We start from the raw sequence: 23,782 nt of genomic DNA, 5'->3' as shown, positions 1-23,782 counted from the left end.
GAAGCAATTGAAAGGAGTAAAATGGTCAAATTTGAATTTTAGAAAGATTACTCTGGTGCCCATGTGGAAGAAAAAGCTAAGGGAACAAGACTGGAGGGAGGCAGAGAAAACAGTTAACTCCGTGGTGGTAGGGATAACTAAGCGAAAACAGGATGACCAGGTTTTTGGGTGAGGTGAGCAGATAGCAGAGACACCTGGAAGAAGTTCAAAGGTGGGAGGGGAGGAGAAGACCGGATTTAACTAGAAATGGAAAATGACTACCTGTGTGGCAATTTGGTAACTTTTTAAGCAGCTATGGACTAATACCACTGAGGGAAAATTAACTAGAGACAGCACTTGACTGTTATTCTCTATGTAGCAAAAGTTTTCTTCAATGGTAACATGCTTTATTATGTCATGTACTCTGCAATTATAACTCTTAATCACTGGTTATAAATAGACTATATGATGTAATATATCAAAATTCAATGAACTATGGGGCTGTTTGATAAACATAATTTTAAAGTACACTATAAGATGTTGCTACATGCCAGATCTTTCTGGATCTTTCTACTGTAAAAGAAAAGCTGGAGGGGGACAGAGGCTATATGGGAAATCTCTGTGCTAACTTTGCTCTGAAGCTAAAATTGCCCTAAATAATAAAATCTATTTTTAAAAAGTTGGAAATTTGGATATGTTAATGAAAAAATCTCAAATTATAAATGCTGACAACAGATTCATTTTTTAAAAATATAACACTGGACAGGTCAAAACATATACACATATTCTCTCATTACAAATTTGTTGTGTTATCAAGTTTGTTTGTGAGTCCTTATGAGCTGACAGTGAAAACTACAGAAAGAAAGGTTTGAAATCCGGGTTTACTCAGCAGCCCATGACTTTACAGAAGACAGCCTTACAACTGGGAGCAGGGGTTAAACTTAACAGCTACAGGGTAGAAAACTATACAATAGCAGACTCTCCAGCGAAGTTATAAGGTTTTTAAAGATTTGGGTAATCAGAAAGAATATCCAACGACTGACAGCAAAATAAAATTTCAAAACAATTTTTAAAGACTATGGAGATTGGATTATATTTAAGATACAAAAATAAAATAATTGACATTTATAGAGTAGTTACTGTGTGTCAGATAATATTCTAGTTTTTTTTACATGTATTACGTCTAAAATCTTTCAAATGGAATCTTACATTTCATTGTCAAGAAAATATCTCTGGAATGGACTTGCTTTCTGAAATGGAAAGTCAGAAGTAGTCCTGCCAGAGATAAGTGAGCTGGAGGTGGGCTTGTGAGGGATTCGCAAGCTAGCTAGATGCACGCAGGCTAGCTAAGAGGCAAAGTTCCAGGCACACCGCTTCTATGCAGCAGAAAGAAGTAATATAATCTAGTATTAGCTAACTGTGTGCCAGATACTCTAATAAACATTTATAAACATTAACTTAAACATCAACAATCCTGCAGGACAGGAACCACAAAACTTCTCCTGACTTTACAGGTAGGAACTGGAGCTTAGAGTTCACCTAGGTCATGCTACTTTTCTTGATGTCAATCACTTTTACTTGCTAACATTTATGTTGCTCAAATTCATTTCATCTCTAAGACAGTGTTCATACCGAGGAACCAAGAGACTTTCACAGTTGCGCTGGGTAGTAAGAGGGCAGGTAGTCAATCCTCTCACATCAGTGGTCTTAAGACCCATTAAGGTTACAAGGACATCCAGGGTTGCACCACCAGCTAATGATGCCTCAGTAGCCCCTGACTTCAGGTTCAGGGCCTCTTTCATTAAGACTGTTAGTTATACGAGAGTGAAAGTGAAGAAAACAATTCTGACATAGATAATAACTCCCAAATTAGTTTCTTATTGAATATAAACTAAAAATAGCATCAGAATTACCATGTAGCTAACTGATGATTAAAATGATGAAGTCCTTTACTTGAGAGAGCTGATGCCCCAGAGTAAAAGGTAACAAAGTACTACTTGTGTAACTTTGAATTTATATAGTTAATTACAGATAATAATTACCATTCACAACATAGCTCCAGGTTGTTGTTTTAGAGCTAAGGAAAATAAATAATAAAGAAGCTAATTAACTGTAGATATTGTGAAAGAGAAAAAAAGCAGGATAGTTAGGTGGCAACTATTAAGTTACCATCAGTTTCTACTATTTTTTGATTGCAGGTACAATGCAGTGAGATACTTAACAGCTTTGCTTCCAAAGAATCTTTAAATACTGGGTTTAGTATCACTTGGGATATCTTCAACTGCAAGTAATTGAAAAACCAGGCTGCAAGTGTTTTAAACAGTGAGGGGCTATTTGTATGTATAATACAAGTGTATATGTATAAACTTGTATAGCCAGAAGTCCAAAGGTGGTTAATTCAGCATCACAGTATTATCCCACAGACATTCCATCTTTCTGCTCTATCCCATTCGGTAGTCAGCCTGACTTCCTTCATGATCCAAGCTGTTCAGATGTCCCATGCAACACAACAATATCCAAAACAGAGAGAGGCATTTCCTTTTAGACATCTCTATTATTAAGAAAATGTTTTGAGCAGCTCCCCAGCAGACTTCTCCAGTCCCACTGACCAAGATTAGGTCAGGTGTCCCGATTCCACAATAGTTAGCAGGGGGGATGAGACCATTATCATTGGCATAAACAACCATTATTTACCTACTGGGTTAGAAAGAGCACAGCCTCTGTTAAATATAGGGCCCTGCAGACTGGGAACCCATATAAAAGCAGGTTTTCTTCCAAGAAATCAGGAGAAATAGACTTAGATGGGAAACCAACAGTATTCCTTAGAGTGAGCTTCTTTAGGATGTAGAAGAAACAACAGAATCAGTTCTACTCCTGCCCAGAGTTAGGAATTTCAGTGGTAAACTGAATATTGTGATGACTGTTATTCAGAAGGTGAAATATATTACTTGAACCTAGTAATCTACATAACTTTCAGTTTCCATTTTCATAGCAGACAAATGTGTTATTATACTTCAGTTAAACACTTTTTTTTGGTTTCCCATTCGCCCTGCCTTACCAGTGAGACTTAGATGAAGAAATATAAAGTTCAGCTAACCTTTAAGAGTGGCCTGAGGAAGATGAGGCAAGAATTTCTTTAGGTAACTAAAAAAGAGGTTTACATTAATTAGAGAAAAGGAATTAAACAGACTCTTTCCTGAAATGGGATTTTTTGAATTGTAAGGAGTTAAAAGAAAATACGAGTTGGAAGGTAGACGAGCAAATGGGGTGGGGAAAGGTTACTGAGTAGGGCAGGAGAAAAGTCAGATACTTTCATGGCCAGGAAAGAGCTGCTGACCTTATTGTGGAGAAGGGTAGATTATGAAGCATGAGGGAGGGGGCAGCATGCAACAAAATAATAATATTCATAACTGAGGAAGTTTTGTATTATTCATTAAAATACCATTTGAAACATTCTTTCAACTTTTGCAGGGTGCACCTTCAGAATAACCAAATTGCAGCGCTTTTTTTTTTTAAAGAACCATGTGTTTAATGTTTCACAGAACAAATTTGTTCTTCGTTATTCGGTTCATTATGAACAAAGTTGGATTGAATTTGGTTACCCAACCAACATGTTGTCAGATACTGCACAGATCATTTTTATCAGCTAGCTTTAAAATTTACGCCTTGTCTTAACAGGAAAAGGTGTGTGACATTTTTTCTGAGATTGCACCATTCTTTGAAAACTGGAAATACATGACCTATTTAATTGTCACCAGAATCATCCAAGTATAGCTAATAAATGTGCAATATTTCAATAAAATAAAACTTCAAATATTTTTATAACAGATCTTAAAGGGATCAAATACTTAGAGTTAGCTGTTCATAACATTACAAAAATGTAGATAATGTCACGTGTCTGATTATACAGTCATAATTTTTGGCTCAAAAAAATAACAAATAAAACGGATCCCTTCTGCCCTTGACTTAGGATATTTACTGATCCTCTTAAACCAATGCAGAACTCCTTAGATTAGCAATTTCTGCTTTAGAATCTCAACTTACCTGGAAGGCCAAAAAAAAAAAAAAATAGATCACATCAATCACTTCCCTTATTTACCAGCCTTAGCAGCAAGGGACTTCGGAGCATTTGAAAAATTCAACTGCAACTTCAAAGAATAAAAATTTGCCAGCAGTGAAGATATCTAACAGAATAAAGGCTTAAAAGCAATTAATTCCAAAGATATGATTCTAAAAAGTATTTTAGCAATAGCAGTACTAGTTTAGTATACAAAGTATTCCAAGGTGACACCTTTTAAGGAGACAAAACTTTTGTCATGCTTGTTAAAAAGGATTCACCTTATAAGCACATTTTGTAAGAGTAGCTCTTAACATGTTACATGTCAGAACACTATTTAGAATAAAACAGACTTGTAAGAAATTTGTGAACTTAATTTTCCAAAGAGAGCTACCATTAAACCAAACAGCTTTACATTCTTTCCTGTTTAATACCACAAATTTTCACCTTTTGAAAGCTCTGAAAATGCAGAACAGTTGAGACAAACAACCAAGAAACACCTGAAGTTCAATCAGTACTAGGGCTCACGTTAGCCAAGCTCATTTTGTTGTGTTTTTTTTTCCCCTTTTAACAACGTATCTAATTGAAATCTATTCTACACGTGGGGAGAGGGGGATGGGCTCAGCGGTAGAGCTCGTGCTTAGCAGGCACGAGGTCCTGGGTTTGAATCCCCAGTACTTCCATGAAAAATAAACCTAATTACCTCCCCTCTAAAACACAGACACGTACACACGCACACACCCAAACTGTGCTATACTATCACTTGCTTGGGAAGAATCATTAGTCTAACAGATAAAATGGCCCCTAGCAGTTCCTTCAACACGAATTAATCAATTCTATTATCTCTGAAAAAATATATTTTAAATGTATGAAACGTCTTTTTAAAATAGTGTTCAGATGTTGACATCTTTACATTAAAATACATGATCTGGCACTGTTCTGTAAATACTCTTGCATAATTCATACAATAAAAAGTAGCAGTTCTAATTTTTGAAAATCACTAAAGGCCACAGATATTTACAATATAAAGGGCTGCAGCAAACCAGTGTACAGTAAAAATGGCTGAAATAATTTGAATTGCAAAATATTTCTACTCTGACCACATTGAAAATTAAAACCTCATTCCACGCAAATAGAACAATCAAGATGAATACACAGAGACTGGTAGTTGCTAGACGGGGGAGGTTGTTGGGACGCCGTAAATCTACTAGACTTAAAAGGATTGAGTATATCACTCCCAGAGAAGAACTCTGATGAAAACTGTCTTCCCTTTCCTTTGATGTTGAAAGTTTTTTTCCCCTCAAAACGGCCCGCTCTTTGTGAAACCTTAAGATCACTCTCAATTCTTTTTAGCCAAAATCAGAATTTTAATAATTCTACCAACGCGGCAAACGGAAAGGTTAGTGAGGAAGCCGAGCAAAGCGAAGCATATTATAGACCCTGAGACAGATTAGTCAGCAGCGATATGTCAGGAGGGATGAGCAAGTGGGAATTAGAGGAGCTGGGCAGTGGTGGGGCGGGAGGGAGGGAGAAAGGGAGGGTCGGCAAGAAAATCCTGGACGTGGGGCAGGGACGGGAGAGCAAGCGTGTGACCCAGGACCAAGGGAAATAAGTAACAGGAGTCCGCCGGCGGGGAGCCGCCAGAGAAGCTGCGAGTGTGCTCAGATCCAGCCCACCCTCCCGCCCTACTTTTTCCTCCTGTCGGAGAGGCAGCGACCAGTCACCTGGAATGCGAGTTCCGCAGGGACTCGATGAGGCGCTGCTTCTGCTGCTGGAGGCTGGTGAGGCCACCGGGAGACCCAGCTGCGGAGGAGGAGGCGCTCTTGCTCAGGGGAAAGAGCCAGCTCATCCTCCACGGGGCCCCGGGCCCGAGGCCCTGGAAGGCTCTGGCCTGCTTCTCCCAGTTGCTCAGCCCGGCAGCTCTCCAGCGACAGAGGAGGAGCGGGCAGAGACGCCCCGGCCCCAGTGCTGGGGAGCCGCGTCTTCTCTAAGCAAGGCCGGCCGGGGGTCCTCGGAGGCCGGGAGGCATGCTGTTACAGCGGGCAGCTGGAGAGAGGGAACTCGCCGCCCGGGACTGGCAGTCCTACCTTCACCGCCCGGACGCCGCGGGGCCGCCCCGGTCTCCTCCACCCAAATCTCCGTCACCTGCGTGCTCCGCCCCCTCTGCGTCTTGCGTCATCATCTGGCGCCCCCCGCCCAGACGTGCGAGAAGCGACGGCGCAGCGCGGTGCGGCGCTGCTCCGGCTCCCCTTTCCCCCTTGCCGGGCGAGAGGTGTCTATGGGGCACCCGCTGCCGCCGCCGCTACCGCCACCGCCGCCGCCGCTGGGTGCTGTCTCTATGGCGAGGAGGAGGAGGAGGAGCGCGAGCTCAGCGACACAAGTAGATCTTGCGTCTGCCTCAGCCCTGCGGGGGGGAGGGGCGGGTTGGGGAAATAGAAAGGGGGCGGGAACGATCAACCCAAGAGGGTGCGCGATGGCGCCATTGGAGCGCGGCTGGCGGAGGAAAGGGCCGGGAGGAGGGGGGAGGGTAACCGGGGCTGGGGGTATGTCAGCGGGTGGCGCGGACTGATGACGCGAAGGCTTTGTACCTGGGGCTTCGAGGCTGTGGGGCGGAAATTGGGAGTGGAGGGCGGTGGCCTAGATCCTCAGCTCCCCGTTTTCCTTCACGCAGCGGTGTCTGGGAGTCAATCGGGTTCCAGTAAAGGGTTATCAGCGCCTTCGCACTGGCTCTCTGCCAGGGATGAGAGTTATCCGTGACTTGAACGTGTTTGTACGATCCTCGCGTTTCGTTGGGAACCCGCTGTTCGGAGATGCTGCCTCCAGTAATGAGAAGGCCTCTGGTGCCTCTTTGGGGCTTCTGGAACTGTAGTAGAGAGAGAGAGGTGGAGGAAAGCGATTTTAAACTACAGGGTCTTTCCAAAGTGTATGTGCGTGTGTGTATATGTGTTTAGCGGCGTGAAGAGGATTACAGAGGAGGGGTACCCTGGATCTTTGGTTTCTGTTCTTAGAGCATTCGAGGTGACTGAAGAGTTTAGAAGGGGAGGTTACAATTTCCTTTTTTACATGTTACCATTTTGTTTTCAAACTTGTGTGAAAAATGAAGGAGCATTTGGAATTTCCCTGCTCAAGAATCAAAGTGTTGGTCTGTACTGTTACCATTATGTACCACGACACCTGTGTTTATGGACCAGAAACGTGACGTGTGTTCGGTAACCAGGGAAAATGCTCTGATTTTTAGGAAATTAGGAAGAAACAATTTAAAATATACTATATTGCTTCCTTTCTTTCTCCCATCCTCAGTTAAGGATATTGAAACAGTTTCTGTGGCTGATACTTATTTTTCAGAAGGAGCTTTAAAAAAAAAAAAAGATTTACTTTTAGCCCCTCCAGTCTGACTTGAATAAACTCCAGTAAAGTAGATATTGTAACCAAATCAGACTTTGAATGTTAAATTAATGAGGAATAAAAGCAAATACTACCTTTGTCCTGGTAACAACTGATCTTGTCAGATGTATATCAGTATTTAACTTTTCATTTTTATCTGGAGATGGATGTCTTTATAAAATTTTATTCAAAGAGTGGGTTGAATTCAGAGCAATCTTTAATGGAAAGTTTTAAAAAATGATTAGTATATACACAAAACCTACTATTTTTACATAACATATTAGAACCAGGGAACCTGTGTTGTAGTCCTTTTTCTCCTGATTAGCTGTGTGACTTTCACGGTCTAGTCTTTCAAGTCACTTTCTAAACTTTGATTTTCTTATGAATCAGGGACTCTGAATAAGTAATCTCTTAGGTTTCTGTCAACTCAATTGTTGTATGATTCATATTCCTGATATAGCTGGTTCTTATTTTGACAGGTACACAAATAAAGGATAAAGTATTTTATGAAACAGTTCTTCAATCAAGTATAACATTTTGATGCTTGGCAGCTAGACTCCTTGTGTCCTCACTATGCCAGCAGCAACTGTAGATCATAGCCAAAGAATTTGTGAAGTTTGGGCTTGCAACCTGGATGAAGAGATGAAGAAAATTCGTCAAGTTATCCGAAAATATAATTACGTTGCTATGGTATGCCTATGAGCAAAATTCTTAAAATATTTTCTATGAGAGAGGAAAGGGGCTTTTAAACATCTTGAGTTCCACCCTTTGGTTGATTTTTTAAGGAATTAATTTAATTATGAAAAGAGAATTTTGTCAATGACCTCCAACCAAAGACCACCAGGAAAACACCTGTGGTGTGACAAGTGGGGTTTTTTACTCACTGCATTGAGGGAAAATGCAGTGTTAGAACTGTGGGACACTTGAGTAAGAAAGTGTTAAAAAGACTTTTAGAATCTGGGCTTGTGTCAGGTGGTTTTAGGGAGGGAGTGAAGAAGCAGGGCTTTGCTCTGGATTGGATGCTGGTGGGAAGCTGGGTGATTCTGTGGTAGGGTATCTTAATAAGTCTCACCTAGAATGAGAGAAGATGAGAGGGAGGCTAAAGCTGTCAGGAAGCAACAGTCACTCAGTCACAATAGAAGGATGTGGGATCATTTTTGTGGTTTGGACAATGTCTGTTTTTGCATATGTTCAGCTACGGTGACAGAGTGGCCTTGTCTGAAGTTAAGAGTGTGAAACTGTTTCTGTTCAGCAGAGGAACATTAGCACCTAGCTGTGAATGTCTGTTTTGGCTGCTCTGCTGTTTTCTAGATTATTGGCTCTGAGAAGTAAGAGATTCATGTCTTAATCATTCTTTCTCCCCTCAACACCTATCATAACACATAGTGTCCAATATACTGGTTGTTGGGTTGAACTGGATTTAGTTAAGTTTTAATTTCTTTACTACTTCATAGTGAGGTAGTATTTAGGTTTTGTTCTTAGTTCCCTAATTTGACTTTTGATACTTGTATTACTTTCTTATTCTATGTAATCCAAATAAATAAATACACTTCTTTTGGGAGGGGCAGGTTGACTGGCTAAAATATGAATATTTGAGTGTACATAGTGTTCTATATAATAGATGTACTTTACCCATAATTAGAATTGAAGTTATTTTTTTCCAGTAGAAATTCATAGTGATTATTTATTTTCTCAGATTATAAGGAATGACAACACTAGAGATGTGATAACACTCTACAGGAATGAGTGGGTGGCATGCAGTGTTTAAGGGTGTGCTTTCTGTGGACTGTAGAGAGAGGGAGTACTGTTAGTGCAAGAAATTAGGAGGGTTTTTGGTGTTTAGATAAATCTTGTTTCAGAAAAGCAATTGGAAGATACGGTGCATTTTCCATTCTTTTTAACCAGTTCTTCATTGCTTTTAACATTAGAACGCTGTGAGCATAGTTTCACATACTCCTTGAGAAACATGAGTTTGTGATTTTTTCCCCCCTTCCTAGGGAATAGAGTACTTAGTTGCATTTATCATGTGTACATTATACATAGTAATTTTTTACTGATACTATATTTAAAGTAAGAAGAAGTCATTAAGATAGTAGAGTTTTATTTTATGGTTCTAAAAAGTAATGCCATTCCTAGTTAAAAGGTACTTTGAGTATGAACTGTGTAGAATATCACCTATAATAGGATTCTTTGACTTGTACCCCAAATTATTTATCCTTGGAATTTGTGGATTGTGGTTTCAAATATTTACTAAATAATGAATCTTAAAACTATTTTACAGGACACCGAGTTTCCAGGTGTGGTTGCAAGACCCATTGGAGAATTCAGGAGCAATGCTGACTATCAGTACCAGCTGTTGCGGTGTAATGTAGACTTGTTAAAGATAATTCAGCTTGGACTGACATTTATGAATGAACAAGGAGAATACCCTCCAGGAACTTCAACTTGGCAGTTTAACTTTAAATTTAATTTGACGTAAGTAGGAAAGTAATATAACCCAAACTTCTTTTTTAGTTTTTTAGTTTTCAGATTAATTTCTCTTAAGTATGATGAATGAAATTCAAAACTAAACTTGGTGTAGTTATCCTGAAATAGTTAAAACCTAACATTTCAAAAGGTTATCCTTCTTTTTGTTATGGGACCAAAAAATTAGGATAAAGACTTTTAAATTCAAATACTTTGAGTTTTAGAGATGTTATTTGAAAAGTATGACTGCCGCTTTTTCAAAATTTAGAAAACTGGGTATTGAAAGTACTTCTTGATAGAAAAAAATGACCTTGCAACATTAATTTTGCTTTCAAACTTTGTGTGCAATTTGAAATATATCTGTGTTTGTTGTAATAGTTATCCTTCTTATAAAGAGATTTTTATTATGGTCAGTTTATGAGCAGATTACACGTCATAGGTGGTAAGATATTTCGTGGAAACTTGGGTGCTTTGTCCTTTTAAATCAATATTATATAATATAATCCTTATATTCCCAGGTCAGCCCACAAAATCTCTTGAAAGTTATGTTTAGAAGAAGTAATGGTATTTCTTAAACCTGGTGTTTCTTTTAGAAACAATTCAGAATCTGATTTCTTAAGCCCTGGGTCAGAACCTAGTTTCCTACTTAACAGTGTTTCTATATCATTGGTAGGAGTAGTCTTGGTAGCTCAGGGAGGTTTCCCATGTCTTAGGGTGAGGGCAGATTATTTATAAACTGTACGCTGGGGAAATGTCTAATACGTTTTAAGTATGTTACTATGTTGCAGTATCCTTCTATTTGACAGCCTCTGCTTGTATCATATGCTGTAACATCTGATTTGAAAAATAGTAAAAGAAGCTATAGGACGATTAATGGTAGTGCCAATGTAAGAAACTCCCAGGCTCTGTAATGTGGCATTTAGCATATAAGAGCTGAAAAAAAAAGCAGGACTGATGATTTTAGAGGGTAGTGTTGTCAGTGGTTTAATAGTTTGGCTTATAATTGTATTATGTTTAGCCTGACTCTTTGTTTTGCTCTGTTGGATTTAATAATGTACTCTCCAGAACTTTGTAAAGGGTGAAAAGTACTCATCTCTATCCAAACTGATAATAACCTTTTATAAGTATTACAGTTCTGAAAATTGCCTTTTATCCTTTTTGCAAAGGATAGCCCTTAAAAATTTTTTTTCCCATTTCATTTGTTCCATGTTACTTTTTTTCTAAGCTGATAATTAGAACGTTGTTCTTTATTAAGGTACTGTTGTGATCTCAGTACATGAGTAGGAGGTGACCCATCAGTGTCTCGGTTTTGATGAAATTGACACTTTTCTTTTCTAGAAACATCTTTTTTCTATTAATAACTGCTTTTTTATTACAATATCTGAGAGGCATTTTTTTCTTATACAGAGAGTACTACTATAGTTTTGCTACCAGATTTTGCTACCATTCATACTAAGGTTAATGTCTGAAGAGATGTTTAAGAAGGATAGAGTGAAAAATACTATTTAAATAGAAAAGGTCAGTTGGAAGATAAAACTGGTACGACCTAATGTGGAGAAAGAGCACCATGAACAGAATCTTGGATATTGTGAAGAAAGATGAAAATTGACTTTTTAATTGAGTGCCTAGCATGAATGTGTCAGCAGCTGTGCTAGGCACCAGGGACACAGTGCTGAGGAGAGCTGATCATCACCATCATAACTTCATGGTCCCGTAACTCTTCTGTCTGCTTTGTATTGCTGAAATCCAAGAATTAGAATTGTTAGGTACTGATTAACATTTGGTAATTCACTCTAAACTGAATTCAGAGTTGTTAATGTACAGGAAAATTGAAGCAAAATATGATACTTGATCACAAAACACTAGAGGTACTCATCCAGGTCTTTCTCCTGGAGATTAAGATCTGATGGGTCCAGGTGTGGGGCATGGGAATCCATCATATTTTTGCCAAGTTCTCTGGGTGATTGTTATCATTGGGTAAGTTTGGGGAACACTGATTTGAAAAGGAGAGGAAGCATATTGTCTCAGAATAATGTGAGCCTAGAGAAAGGGTCTGTCATGCCTTTGGTTGGTTGTAGTTGCTAAAGCATGTCTCTCAGTGAGCATCAGGGCCTGATGAGTGAGAGTCTACTTGTTCAAGGTTTTAGCATCTTAAGGCCAATCATATCTGTTGTATAATTTTTTTTAGTTGTGTTGGATTTATTCAGATATCTCTCCAAAAGGGTTTTCCAGGGAAAATTTCCAGGAAATTTTGACTTAAAGTAATTGTTGCGGTTCCACTCTGTTTTTCAGTTCCTGGTTTTGTTACTTTTCAAAGACATTTAGAAGCAAATTGATTCCCAGAGAGTAGACCATAGGAATACTTTTTGGCCCAAGGGTAATGTTCCTTTTGGTTTAGTTTTATTAAAGCTTTCATAGAATTTTCTTTGGTTAGGCGGTGAAAACCAGTATCCTCACAATTTTAAAAATAAATAAAAGGAGAAATCCAGCGGTCAGTGCTCCAAATACTTTTCATTATTCTCAGAAACATACATCTTCATTTTGGTCACTTTATTGATTTAATACAGTATTTTGGTTACCTGTGTGTTTGCACTTAGAAATTAGAGATGGCTTTCTTTTTGGCTTAAGTGAAATCTTGAAAGATAGGTTTATGTTTAGATTTCCTGGTTTGATTTTTGGAAGGTAATCTTCTAGGACTAAGGTTGTTAGAAGAAGAAATTATTGCTATTATAATGGAGTCCTTCATTTTAAGCAGTTTACTGCTTACTGGAGCCATTTGAAAGACTCGTCATTAGGGAGAGGAAGCATCTCCTTTTCCTTTAAGACAGAATGTGGTTTAACTCAGCCACATCAGATGTTTTCCACTTGGGTCTCCTTCCTGGTGCTGCTGAGAGCATGGGAGATGGATCAGGCCCTCACCCCTGTGGCTACAGTTCCATTTGGCAGCGTTAAAATGGCTGCTGAGCCTGAGAGCCTCTGACAGGAACTTGTCTGTTACTTTGTGGTGGTAGCCACTGGTGAGTAGAGGACCCTTTTTTTCAAATCCAGTTGAATTTATTTAACTTGTGAAAGGCTAATGAAATTGATAGCAAAGATTAAAATCTCACTATTGGACTGTTTTGAATGATTATTTACTATATGTACATTTTTCTAAAACACTGAATGACCTTTGCATTTAAATTTATTTTCTTTCCATATATGTGAAACGTTGGGATAAATGGACCCAAGCCAGTCCTCTCACTTGTTGTTTTTGGCACTGTAGTTGTGGATGTAAGTGGGAGAAAAACAGTTTGTTAAACAGTTGTGGCACTTTTGAATGTTGTCTTTCTTTTTCTCCTGCCAGGGAGGACATGTATGCCCAGGACTCTATAGAGCTACTAACAACATCTGGTATCCAGTTTAAAAAACATGAGGAGGAAGGAATTGAGACCCAGTATTTTGCAGAACTTCTTATGACATCAGGAGTGGTCCTCTGTGAAGGGGTCAAATGGCTATCATTTCATAGGTAAAAAGATTGCCCTGAAAGTGGCATTTGTGTTACCGTTTCCTAGCTGCTTCATACTTGGCTTGGGTCACTGTGTCAGAATTCCAGGCTTAGTTCTACAAAGAATCAGCTGCCATACAGCAGTCTCCTAACTCAACAGGCTGATGCTGGTCTGCTTACAGGTTCATTTAATGGTGTGGGATCCACCGTAGCCTACGAGAAGGAGAGTCTTGCCTAGTGGAAGGAGTACAGCTGGGAAATAGGCTTTGGTTTCAATCCAGCAGTACCATTTGGAATTTGTGTTACCTAGAGTTATTTAACATTTCTAAGCCTTAGAATGAATGAAACCATTGATTCATTTAAAATATTTATTTGTTATCTACCATATGCTAAGCACTGTGGTAAGATTCTTAGAATTAAGCTATGAACAAAATACACTAAAATCTTTGATTTCATGGAGTTTACATTCTGGTAGGGATAGACAGACAACTTTTTTTAAATGATGAACTGTATATTGTGGTTTCTGAGATGGTGATAAGTGCTATGGAAAAAGAATGGCAAAGAGAAAGCTGGGGGTGTGTGTGTGGTGGGTATTAATTTTTTTAAAAATAGTATTAGGAAGAAATCACTTGGAAATATCTTACAGAATTGTTTTAATGATCAGTAATAACATTTAAAGCATTTAATGAAGTGTTTTATATACAGTAAATTCTCAGTAACTGGTAGTTTTTAAATCTTTCTTATTATGAGGTAAAGCTAGTTTGTTGAAGAGAATTTCTGGAAGTGAAATTAATTCCATTTTGTAAAAACAGACTTAGAAAAGAGAAAGAGTTTTCCTATCTAAGTAAACTAAATTAAACTGGCAGCCCAGGGACTATAAGTGGCCTTGGGAATGATTTTCTTTGGCCTTTTGTTATGTTTTTAAAAGTATTACATTATGCAGGTATTAATGTTCTTATAGTCGGTCCACTTCACACATTTGAAAAAAAAAAAGCCCCTGCATGCTTTAGAATTTCCAGCGCTGGCCTGTGTGATGAATAAGAATCGTGAAGGACTGTTCATATGGTAAACTGCAGTGCAGTATTCAGCAGTAATTTTTCAGTTGGAGTATTGAATATACTAATGTCCACCTGTCTTTCTTCTCTATTCTCCACTTGAGCTTATACCTCAGGAGATGAGGCTTAAGTCGCTGGTAACTTGAGGAATGTTTTTTGAGTTCTTTTTTCACTTTTCTGGTCATTAAGATATAAAAACTGGAAAGCATTGTCCTTTTTACTATGCATGACGTGTTCTTTCATTCAGAAAATACTATGAGCAAATACTGTGCTAGGCTTTGGGATCTTAAGATGAGGAAAAACAGAAGGGTCATGTCTTAGAGTTTAGGGTCCAGATTAGACTGATAGATTTGAAGATTTGTCAGGATATGTTAAGATTTTATTCTACTAAATGTCATTAAGTGTTTTCTTCATATTCTAATCTATTTCTAGTACACAGACTAGTTTCAGAAATTTATAAATCCTCAACTCTAATATAATCTTACTTTTACTAGTAGTAAGCAAATATATTGACTTATGTTTTAGATAGACAGCAAAGTTAAAGTTACCTCTTTGTCACCTACCAGAAATTTAAAGGTTTCTGCTGTTTATTGTTTATACCTTACTATTAGTTAATGGTCTTCATTGTTAAAATTTTTTTTTCTCTTTCTGAAGTAAGAAGTAAATTTCTAAACATTCAGTATAAATATTATTTGTAATCCCCACTTAAAATATGTTACTAGCATGTCTCATGAAATATTTGAGTCCCAACTGTGTGCAGTAAGAAAAATTTTTTTTTAGATGTGATACCTACCCTGTTTAATTAAACATGTGGAGGAAACAGTACATGTGCTTTCAAGGGCAGTACGAGGAAGCAGCATGTATGAACTGTCTTTGGGAACCGGGCTCTTCAGGCAGAGCCTCCTGTGAGAGGTCCTCAAAGGAAAGGCAGATAGGAAAAATGGGGGTCTGATTGTGGACAGGAGTATAGGGAGGCATAAAGCTGTGGGGAAAGTCAAACCCTGAGGTTAGGAGACCTTGATGTGAGAGTGTGAGAGTGTGGGGTTGGTTTCTTACCCTCTGGGTGGTAGTTCTCCGCCTTTCCTCCTTCACTGCTTTCATGTGCAGCAGTCCCATCAGTGTCTTGGGGATTGAGATGGGAACAGAATTCTGAGGGGACACAGTACTTCTTAAAATCACTTAAGGGAAGTAAAAATACTTTGTTAGGGAATTACTGTTTGGATTTTTGAAGTATATGATCTCTTTATGTAAAAGATGGAAAGATTATTTCACCCTCTGAATGCCATTCCGAACTGATGGCGTTTTCCCATCATAATTGTAAACATGTTTATTTTCTCTGTCCTTTTGTGTACTTTTTTTGGTTGATTCCTTTTTTTTTTCTTGTCTACAGTATGACTCACTTAAAAGTTGTATCAAAAAAAATTTATTTTTTCATCTCTGGTATTTATGGTCTCTCTTCTGTATTCTTTAACCCTTTTCTAGTGGTTATGACTTTGGCTACCTAATCAAAATCCTGACCAACTCTAACTTGCCTGAAGAAGAACTTGACTTCTTTGAGATCCTTCGGTTGTTTTTTCCTGTCATTTATGATGTGAAGTACCTCATGAAGAGCTGCAAAAATCTCAAAGTAAGGCTTGGAGTGGCTTTTTCTGTAATCAGTGCACTGTTCACACTGGGTGACTTACAAGATCCTGGGCTGGGATGTTGATTTAAACCGTATTTTTAAGTTTTATAGTAAATGTAGTTATTTGATTCTTTTTCTCGCATAAGTAATAATTTATATGAAGTCCTTTTACAAAGGTTCAGTATATATCGGCAGAATAAGTTTTTCAGCACGATTCAAACCAAAGATCAGATTTTTGTCATTGCTTGTTAGGCTGAAAGTCACAGAGCATCATGGAAACTGAGGCTCCCTGCACAGAAGTGCAGATTCTCCTTCTTCCAACACACAGGCAGTCTCTCCGTGCAAGATAAAATCTGAAGTGGCCAGCAGTGTGCAGAGGTCGTCAGTCATGTAGCAGAGAGAGCTTCCCCTTCGGCTTAGTTTGGCTAGAGATTAGTGTGTTGGGTCTAGTCGTAGGGTCATGTTCCTAGGAGTAAATTACATCACTAAAAGATTTTTTCCCCTGGCCCATGGATGTCAGCTTGTTAACAGTAAGCGCTACAGTAAGGTAGGTCCTGTCTAGGCCGTAGCTTACATTCTGACACTGTTTACCACGTATGTATTAATTGTTACTTCTAAACAAAAACAAAGGTCTTTAATAAGGAAAAGTGTTCCTTTAATTTGAGAATTAAATTGTGGGGGTACAGGGTCCTAAGGAAAATAATGGTTTAATTATTTTAGGTGTATTTGTATTTAAGCTTTAACTAAAGGAAAACATTTAGGTAAAGTGGTTGGTTCATAGAACCTACATCAAAGTTGACCAAGTTTTCTCCTCACCAGCTTTTTAGAAGTGCAAGGAAAGTTAGACTTCTAGGAAATGGTAAAACCTTTAAGAGCTTTACTTTTATGCAGAAAGAAATAATTTAGGAATTGAATAAGGAAGCTTTGCTTTTGACAGATGAACTGAAACAGCAGTCTTTTGGCCAGGTTTGCTTGCCTCGTTACAGGATACAGCATCTAACCAGGGAAATTTCTCAGAAAGCTTATTGCACGTTTGTGCCACCTAAGCACAGCAGAATTCTGTGCAATTTAAAGAGACTTTTGTGAGTCAGGTGAACCTGCAGTGGGCTATCCTTATTACTCTGGAAAGGATAGCCCCTGCAAGTACTGCATACTGGGAACCCAAGGCTGAAGTGTTTTCATCTGGCTGTGAAAATGCTTTTTAAAATTGACATGTCTGTTCAAAGACAGTTTCGAGAACAGAGAATCAAATTATTGTTCATTATGTGTACATGATTGGAGAATTTCTAAGCACAGTAGATACTCTGAATATGCCAAGTAACCGGCTGTGTTAAAATTTACATTAGTGACAAAGGTACTTTTTTTTTGCCCTGTAGTCTCCCGTACTGAATGACTCTCTCCTTGCTCTCCTAAGCAGCTGCTAGTAATACCTAATCCTCACGCTATTTTTAGCACAGAAGCAGCTGCATGGGAAGCACTGTTTGAAGCTGTGGTGTCGGGAGGGCTAGTTTGCTGGTGGAGGCCTCCACAATTGAGAGGAGTTTTGTGTTTTGTCGCGGCTCCTGGTGTCTCTTTCCTTTTTCTTCTCCCATCCTCCCCTTCTTTATTCTCCTTCTGTCCCCTCTCCTTCTGCCCTCCTTCTGTTTTATTCTCTTGCTTCCTATGTTTCACTCTCATCTTTCTTTTTTAATCCTAGCAATATTAATGTAGGCGTGTTTAGTGGACCCTTCTAAGGAGCTTATTCTTAAAACTTTAAATTAACGAAAACCATTGTTAAGCATTTAGTGAATTATTACAGATTTGATTAGTCATAACAGCTTTGTTTTGTACAAATTATTTAGATGAAACTGTTTAGAGATAGATTGCTGTGAAGCTTAAGAAAATATAAAAGTAACTGCAGTTTTATAATTGATGCATGGACTGTGAATGTGCTTGATAAACATAACCCTGTATACCTGTTACTCTGTGTATGACCTGCTTCCCCCGCATCTGCAGTACAGTTGTCTGCCTGTCACTTTGCCTGTATGATGAATTTTCCATGTTCAGCAAATAATCGGTAATGCATTCTCTATTTTTTGCTCATCCTCATAAGGTCCGTCTTTACATACTGAAGTTCGTTTCTATTTTAATCATTGTTTAAGTTACGTAATTTGTGAATTCAGGTGTTGCAATGTTTCTTTCTTTTGACGGGCAAATTTTTCTTTCTTCTAGGGTGGTTTACAGGAAGTTGCTGAACAGTTAGAGCTGGAACGGATAGGACCACAGCATCAGGCAGGATCTGACTCACTGCTCACAGGAATGGCCTTTTTCAAAATGAGAGAAGTATGAAGACATCAGTGCCTTTTTCTCTCTTGGTTGTTAGGTTGAGAACATTAAATCTAATGGCAAAAGTTTGGGGGCAATAAGTACTTAAGTGATGATAAAATTATAGGTACCGTATAAGTCATATCCACCACACTTGAAAGTAATCAAAAATAAGTCATCTTGAAATGTAGTTCAGAAGGAAATGAAAAAATAAGTTCATTATAGAATAAAAAATTTAAAAATTTAAGTACCTTAGGAATCATGTAGGTCCAACCATATTATTTCTTAGGTGAAGAAACTGAGGCTAGAAGCTAGCAACTTTTATCCAATGTCATACTGATGACTATTGTGAGAACTCCACAGAACTTTCTGTAGACACATCAGTTTTGCTTCTGTCAAGTCAAGGAATCCATATGTTAAGTTCCCCTGGCATTGGCTTCTCTTAGGCATTAAACTGCTGCTGAAAATACCATTTGCTCTTGCTGTTCTTCTGTCCTTTGAGGGTTTACAAAGTAGAATGCATGCTTTTTAGGAGGTTCTTACAAAGAGGTTTTGAATTCTAAAGGGGTTACATAAATCGGAAATGTTAGTTAAATTAAAAATCATGTTGGGCAGACACTCCTTAAGTGGCAAAAGGCAGAGATAAGTTCTTCAAATATAAAGAAGTTAGGTACGTAAGAGTGAAATTGAATGAACACAAGTCACCTTTAAGGTTAAGTGATAGGCACAGGGATACTTCACTGTAGGTAAATGCAGAGAAAAGAAAGCCAGCTGTGCAGATACAAAACAGAACGGACTCCTTTGCTTACAAAAAACTTTTCCTTTTTGCAAAATAGTTACTATAGCATTTTTGGAGTATATCATCTTGGACATTAAAGAATTGACTGAAAACACTTCAGGGAGTTTAAAATTTTTGGTAGAAATGTATTAATAGTAGAAAGCATAATAGCTATTTTGCCAAGTGATAACTGACTCGGAAGTGATTTTGACTGTATTCTCATAAAATTGCTCTAAGTGTTAATAGGAAAGACGTGTGTTTATACATTTTTTTGGTAGTCTTTTTCTTTGGTTTCTTTTGAGCTGTGTATATCCTGAGAACATCAGTCAGTCATTGATTTTAAACATGTGGCTTCAAAGGAGCATCATAGGAAAGAGCTGTCATCATAGTTAATGAACAGTCAGTACTTACATTGCTGAAATATAAATTACTAGTGGTACCTTTTGGTTAAAATTATCTTTTTTTTTTTTTTTCCAAAATTCCTTTTTAGATGTTCTTTGAAGATCATATTGATGATGCCAAATATTGTGGTCATTTGTATGGCCTTGGTTCTGGTTCATCCTATGTGCAGAATGGCACAGGGAATGCATATGAAGAGGAAGCCAACAAGCAGTCATGACATGAAATAGTTCCTTTATTTTTATTTTATTTGAGATACACACATGCTTGTATATAGGTTTTATCTCTTGTTGAATCCCTTGAACAATAGACATTACTTTTTTTTCTTTTTTTTTCTTTCATAGCTCATTTTATTTTCTGCCTTTCAGTACTAAGTATGACCATTCCTATCTCAGATCTTAATAAATAGAAAAGCATTCAGGTTAAATTTGGCCTTAACTTAATATACTTTTAGTAGATATATGTGACAAGGTGGGGAAAGCTACATCATATTGAATACTATAAACTTTACCTACTTGAGCTTGGTTTATTATTTTTTTCCCTTTCCTAAATTAACTAGCACTGACTGTAATTTATTTCCCTGTTTCATGTCTCCCTTCCATTCTGCAGGAGTTTTAGCTATTTGAGATTGTGGACCATCAATTTTGCACTTTAGAGAGTGATTGTGACTCACATCCTCTGTTTTATCAGCAGTTTTGGTTTTTCTTGCTCTTAGCTGGAAAAATGACCGTCTGTCAACTTTATACAGTATTTACTTGTTTTTGACCCACAGAATAAAGCACATGCATTGTGCAAATGGTTGATTCAGCAAGACTACAAAAAAAAAAAGACAAAAAACTACTGAGGAGCTTAGTAACTGCTGTTTCTGTACGTAGTATTTAATCTTCTAAGCACATCTAGTGTCTGTCAGTTCTAATTGGCATGTGTAGGCTGCTCTGTGACTGAAGAATTTTTCAAACCAGCTTTACACCCTTCAGGAAAAATACTTTGTGATTGGATGTTTAGTGTCTGCCAGGAAATTGGTATCCAAGATGTTGAAGCTGCAATTATTTTATGATCACACACTTCCCTTGACCTGCTTCTTTTTATTCCATTGCTGTGTACCCTTATTTTTAATTTTTTAAAAATTTTATAGCCATACTTAGGATGCTCTTGATTTGTTGATTCCACAAATCAATTTCATTAAAATCCAAAGATAGTAAGTCTTTAGGTATATTTTGTACCAAATTAAATTAGAAGACAAAAAATTTGTGCTTTCACAGTTACTACAGAGATAAATAATGGACAGATTTGGTGCAAAACAACAAAATACAAGAAATATATATTAGCTATATGCAAATATAGCTAATAAAATTACCTGAGGAGTGTAATGCTTGTTTATTTTTTTGTGTATATCTTTGCAATCTATTTTATATATATTGACAAAAGAGACTGTGAAATATTTAGCCATGCAGAATATGTGACCAGACCAGAGCATGTGTAGGAAGACATTTTGATAATCATTAACTCTGCCCTGAAATGATGGACTACAAGTTATGATGTGTGTTATCTACACTTCAATCAGTAGTATTAGCAAATCTCCAACTGTTAGCCACATTGGTTTGTTCCCCTTGTACATTCTATTCATGATATTGCAATGCTGTAACTGGGTGGTCCTTTTTAAACAAAACATTATTTGCGAAACAGAAGGTATTTGTTTTTAAAGCTTTTGTAAATAAAGGCTTCAGAAATGTTTTCTTATATATGTTGATGACTGGTAATTTTGTTTTATAAATATTTATTTGAGGGATAGTGTGGGTTTTTTCTTTCTTAACTTGGGCAACTGAACTGAACTCAGTAACTTCATTAACTAGCTGATTTTAAATCTCTTAATTGAAAAATCAACCTGAACCTTCTATATTTCAACAGTGTTGACTTATTTTTTTATGCATACCTCAGCTAGATGTTAAGAACTGACTTCTATCTACCCTTTCCAGGAATGCATTTATTCTGAAAGATTTACGAAGTAAATGCATTTGGATAACTTACTGTGGTTTCTTTTTAAAGCCAACACAGTAGAGCAGGTATCTAGCTGATTTCTCTTTATTTTGATCTTCATCTTCTTAAGAAAATAGGAATTATAAAGATTGCCTTTGAACAGCCATGTAGTTGCTGAATTTCATACTTTGTATCAATTTTGGTTTCTGTCTCTAAGAACTAATGCATTTTATTATAACTTCTAAAAGAGGAACTTTATGACCTTTATTTTACTAAATCTAGCTTTTGGATAAAAGATATTTGGTTGATAATTTTTTAGTTTTCCTAAGCCATTTATTCTGGACTCACCATATTTTATTAAATTTACTAGAGCAAGGGTCAGCAAACTGGCCTACTGACCAAAACCAGCCTGCTGCCTGTTTTTATATGGCCAATGAGATAAGAATGGATTTTACATTTTTTAAATGGTTGGGGAAAAAATTAAAAGAATATTAAAAGAATAGTATTTCTAGACATGTGAAAATTATATAAAATTGAACATTTAGTGTCCAAAGATAGTTATATGGGAATGTAGCCACATTCATCACTTATGTGCTGTCTGTGGGTATCTTTGCACTACAGTGGGAAAGTTGAGCAACTGCTGCAGAAACTGCCCATGGCATTCTCATCATTTCACATTCCTGCTCAGTATGCTACAAAATCTGATGCACATCATGACCTGACAGCATTGGGAGAGCCATGTGTATCTCTGTACCATAGCACTGTGTATGTCAAAACAAGAAAAGTGCATTTTGAATGGTGTGTTTTTAAGGTACATTGGAGTGTGGATTATATTATCAAATTATATGGTAAAAATACTGTATTTATTATGCAATTATCACAGTGTAACTGTGCTAGAAAAGTGCAACATGTATTCATTCATATAACCAGACTAAGTACTCATCACAGTGTTCCCAACTCATGGGAAAGCAGCAGTTAAGAGAATTAGGAATTTTGAAGTTGAAGTACCTCATCACAGCCTAATTTATTTACAGAAATAAAAATTGAAAATAGGGCTGCAACCACAGTATGTTTATAAGTGGCCCATCTGTTAGCCAAGCAAAGCCATTTATTGATGGGGAGTTACATCATGTTTGAATGCAGCAGTCCAAAGAAGTGTATCCAGAGAGAATAAACTTAAGACCATCAGCTTTTTGATGAGAACAGTCGCTTGAAAAGTGAGGACGTAAGGCACAATATCAACAGTTAATTATGGAAGAAGACAATTGATTTTGAGTGTTTTTCTTTGGCTCTTAATGAGTCAGATATTACCAGTACTGCCCAGCTATTCCTTATTTTTGATAAATCAGTGCTGTGTTTGAAGTGACTAAAGAATTAGTTTCTAATTATTAAGTTTCTGTGGAATAACTATAGGTGAGAAATAACTATAGGTGAGAATATTTTCAAAGAAGCTGAGGAACCACATGTCAGTAGCGGAGTCTAAGACAGGATGATGTAACAATATATGCAAGGAGCGGGAAAAAGTTGAGTTGCTCAAGTTGAAAAACTTAGGAAAATGTAAGGTGCTTGGTTTGGCAGGGACCCATTTCACCTGTGTCATACATCTTTGTTTTCCTTTTTTTTCTGAGCAAGAATTAACATCGGTTATTGCTGGCTGGAGTCTTACACCAGGGCAAAGAACATGTAAAAACATAAACGAACAAAATCTTCATACCTGGAGTGTACATATGCAGATAAGCAGACTGTCCTCCTGTTGCTCCTTTCTAGCCATTCAGGACTCATCCATATCCTCTACTTCTTGCCTAAGTATATTTTTTAAAGAACTTTAAAACATGTTTGCATTTTGCACTAAGGTTAGTGTGTAATTAAGGTTGCTTTTTTAAAAAGTACTCAACTTTCACACAATAAACGTTTGATCAGGTCACAAGGTACTTTTAATACTAGACTTTAGGGCCTATACATACCAAAAAAAAAAAAAAAACCCAAAAAGACATGAAATCTAAATTCTGACAGTAGCCTTACTTTCGGCTGAATAAAAAACAACAGAACGGAGGCTTTCCATGGTAGCAGTTCTTTAATTCAGCATCAACAGAACTCTACGTTGGGGCCAATGTATGGTGTTTTTTTTTTCCCCCCCAGTTTGATTAAGCACCTTTATCTGTCAAACGAGACGTAGTAAGATAAGTATTACATTCACATCAGAATTGAGTTCCTTACATTGTTAAACCTTCCCTGGAAGATGCAACATAAATCAGTTTGTTTTCCTGAATCTAAA

The 23,782-nt window shown here is 37.5% G+C and overlaps 2 protein-coding genes across 5 annotated transcripts in view; one reads left to right on the top strand and one right to left on the bottom strand.

Moving 5' to 3' along the window:
• VPS37A (VPS37A subunit of ESCRT-I) overlaps positions 1-5,897 on the bottom strand; it is a 32,357-nt gene extending 26,460 nt beyond the window's left edge. The window contains exon 1 of the mRNA XM_006198027.4: positions 5,761-5,897. Within this exon, the coding sequence (XP_006198089.1) occupies positions 5,761-5,885 (125 nt within the window). The 5' untranslated portion in view covers positions 5,886-5,897. The remainder of the gene's footprint in view (positions 1-5,760) is intronic.
• A 383-nt stretch (positions 5,898-6,280) lies between these two features.
• On the top strand, positions 6,281-21,272 carry CNOT7 (CCR4-NOT transcription complex subunit 7). Of its 4 annotated transcripts, none has more exons than XM_006198029.4 (7): positions 6,281-6,416; positions 7,900-8,110; positions 9,702-9,895; positions 13,230-13,391; positions 15,908-16,052; positions 18,261-18,371; positions 19,622-21,272. In XM_006198029.4, the coding sequence occupies exons 2-7, from the start codon at positions 7,994-7,996 to the stop codon at positions 19,748-19,750; spliced, it is 858 nt and encodes a 285-aa protein (XP_006198091.1). In that variant the 5' UTR covers positions 6,281-6,416; positions 7,900-7,993; the 3' UTR covers positions 19,751-21,272. The 4 variants fall into 4 exon arrangements, with proteins under 4 accessions (XP_006198091.1, XP_072806489.1, XP_072806490.1 ...); XM_072950388.1 differs by lacking the exon at positions 6,281-6,416 and adding an exon at positions 6,623-6,858; XM_072950389.1 differs by lacking the exon at positions 6,281-6,416 and adding an exon at positions 6,623-6,918.
• The last annotated feature ends 2,510 nt before the right edge of the window (positions 21,273-23,782 follow it).

Source organism: Vicugna pacos, chromosome 26 (assembly GCF_048564905.1).
Source record: "Vicugna pacos chromosome 26, VicPac4, whole genome shotgun sequence".
Lineage (NCBI taxonomy): Eukaryota > Metazoa > Chordata > Mammalia > Artiodactyla > Camelidae > Vicugna > Vicugna pacos.
The sequence above is the reverse complement of the archived record's forward strand: the minus strand, read 5'-3'. Positions and strand labels throughout refer to the sequence as shown.

Excerpts from the sequence above, each read along its gene's own strand:
- CNOT7 (XM_006198029.4), top strand. The coding sequence starts at position 7,994 with ATGCCAGCAGCAACTGTAGATCATAGCCAAAGAATTTGTGAAGTTTGG. Across the intron at positions 8,111-9,701 it reads AATATAATTACGTTGCTATG|GACACCGAGTTTCCAGGTGT; the intron begins GTATGCCTATGA and ends ACTATTTTACAG. Across the intron at positions 16,053-18,260 it reads AGAGCTGCAAAAATCTCAAA|GGTGGTTTACAGGAAGTTGC; the intron begins GTAAGGCTTGGA and ends TCTTTCTTCTAG.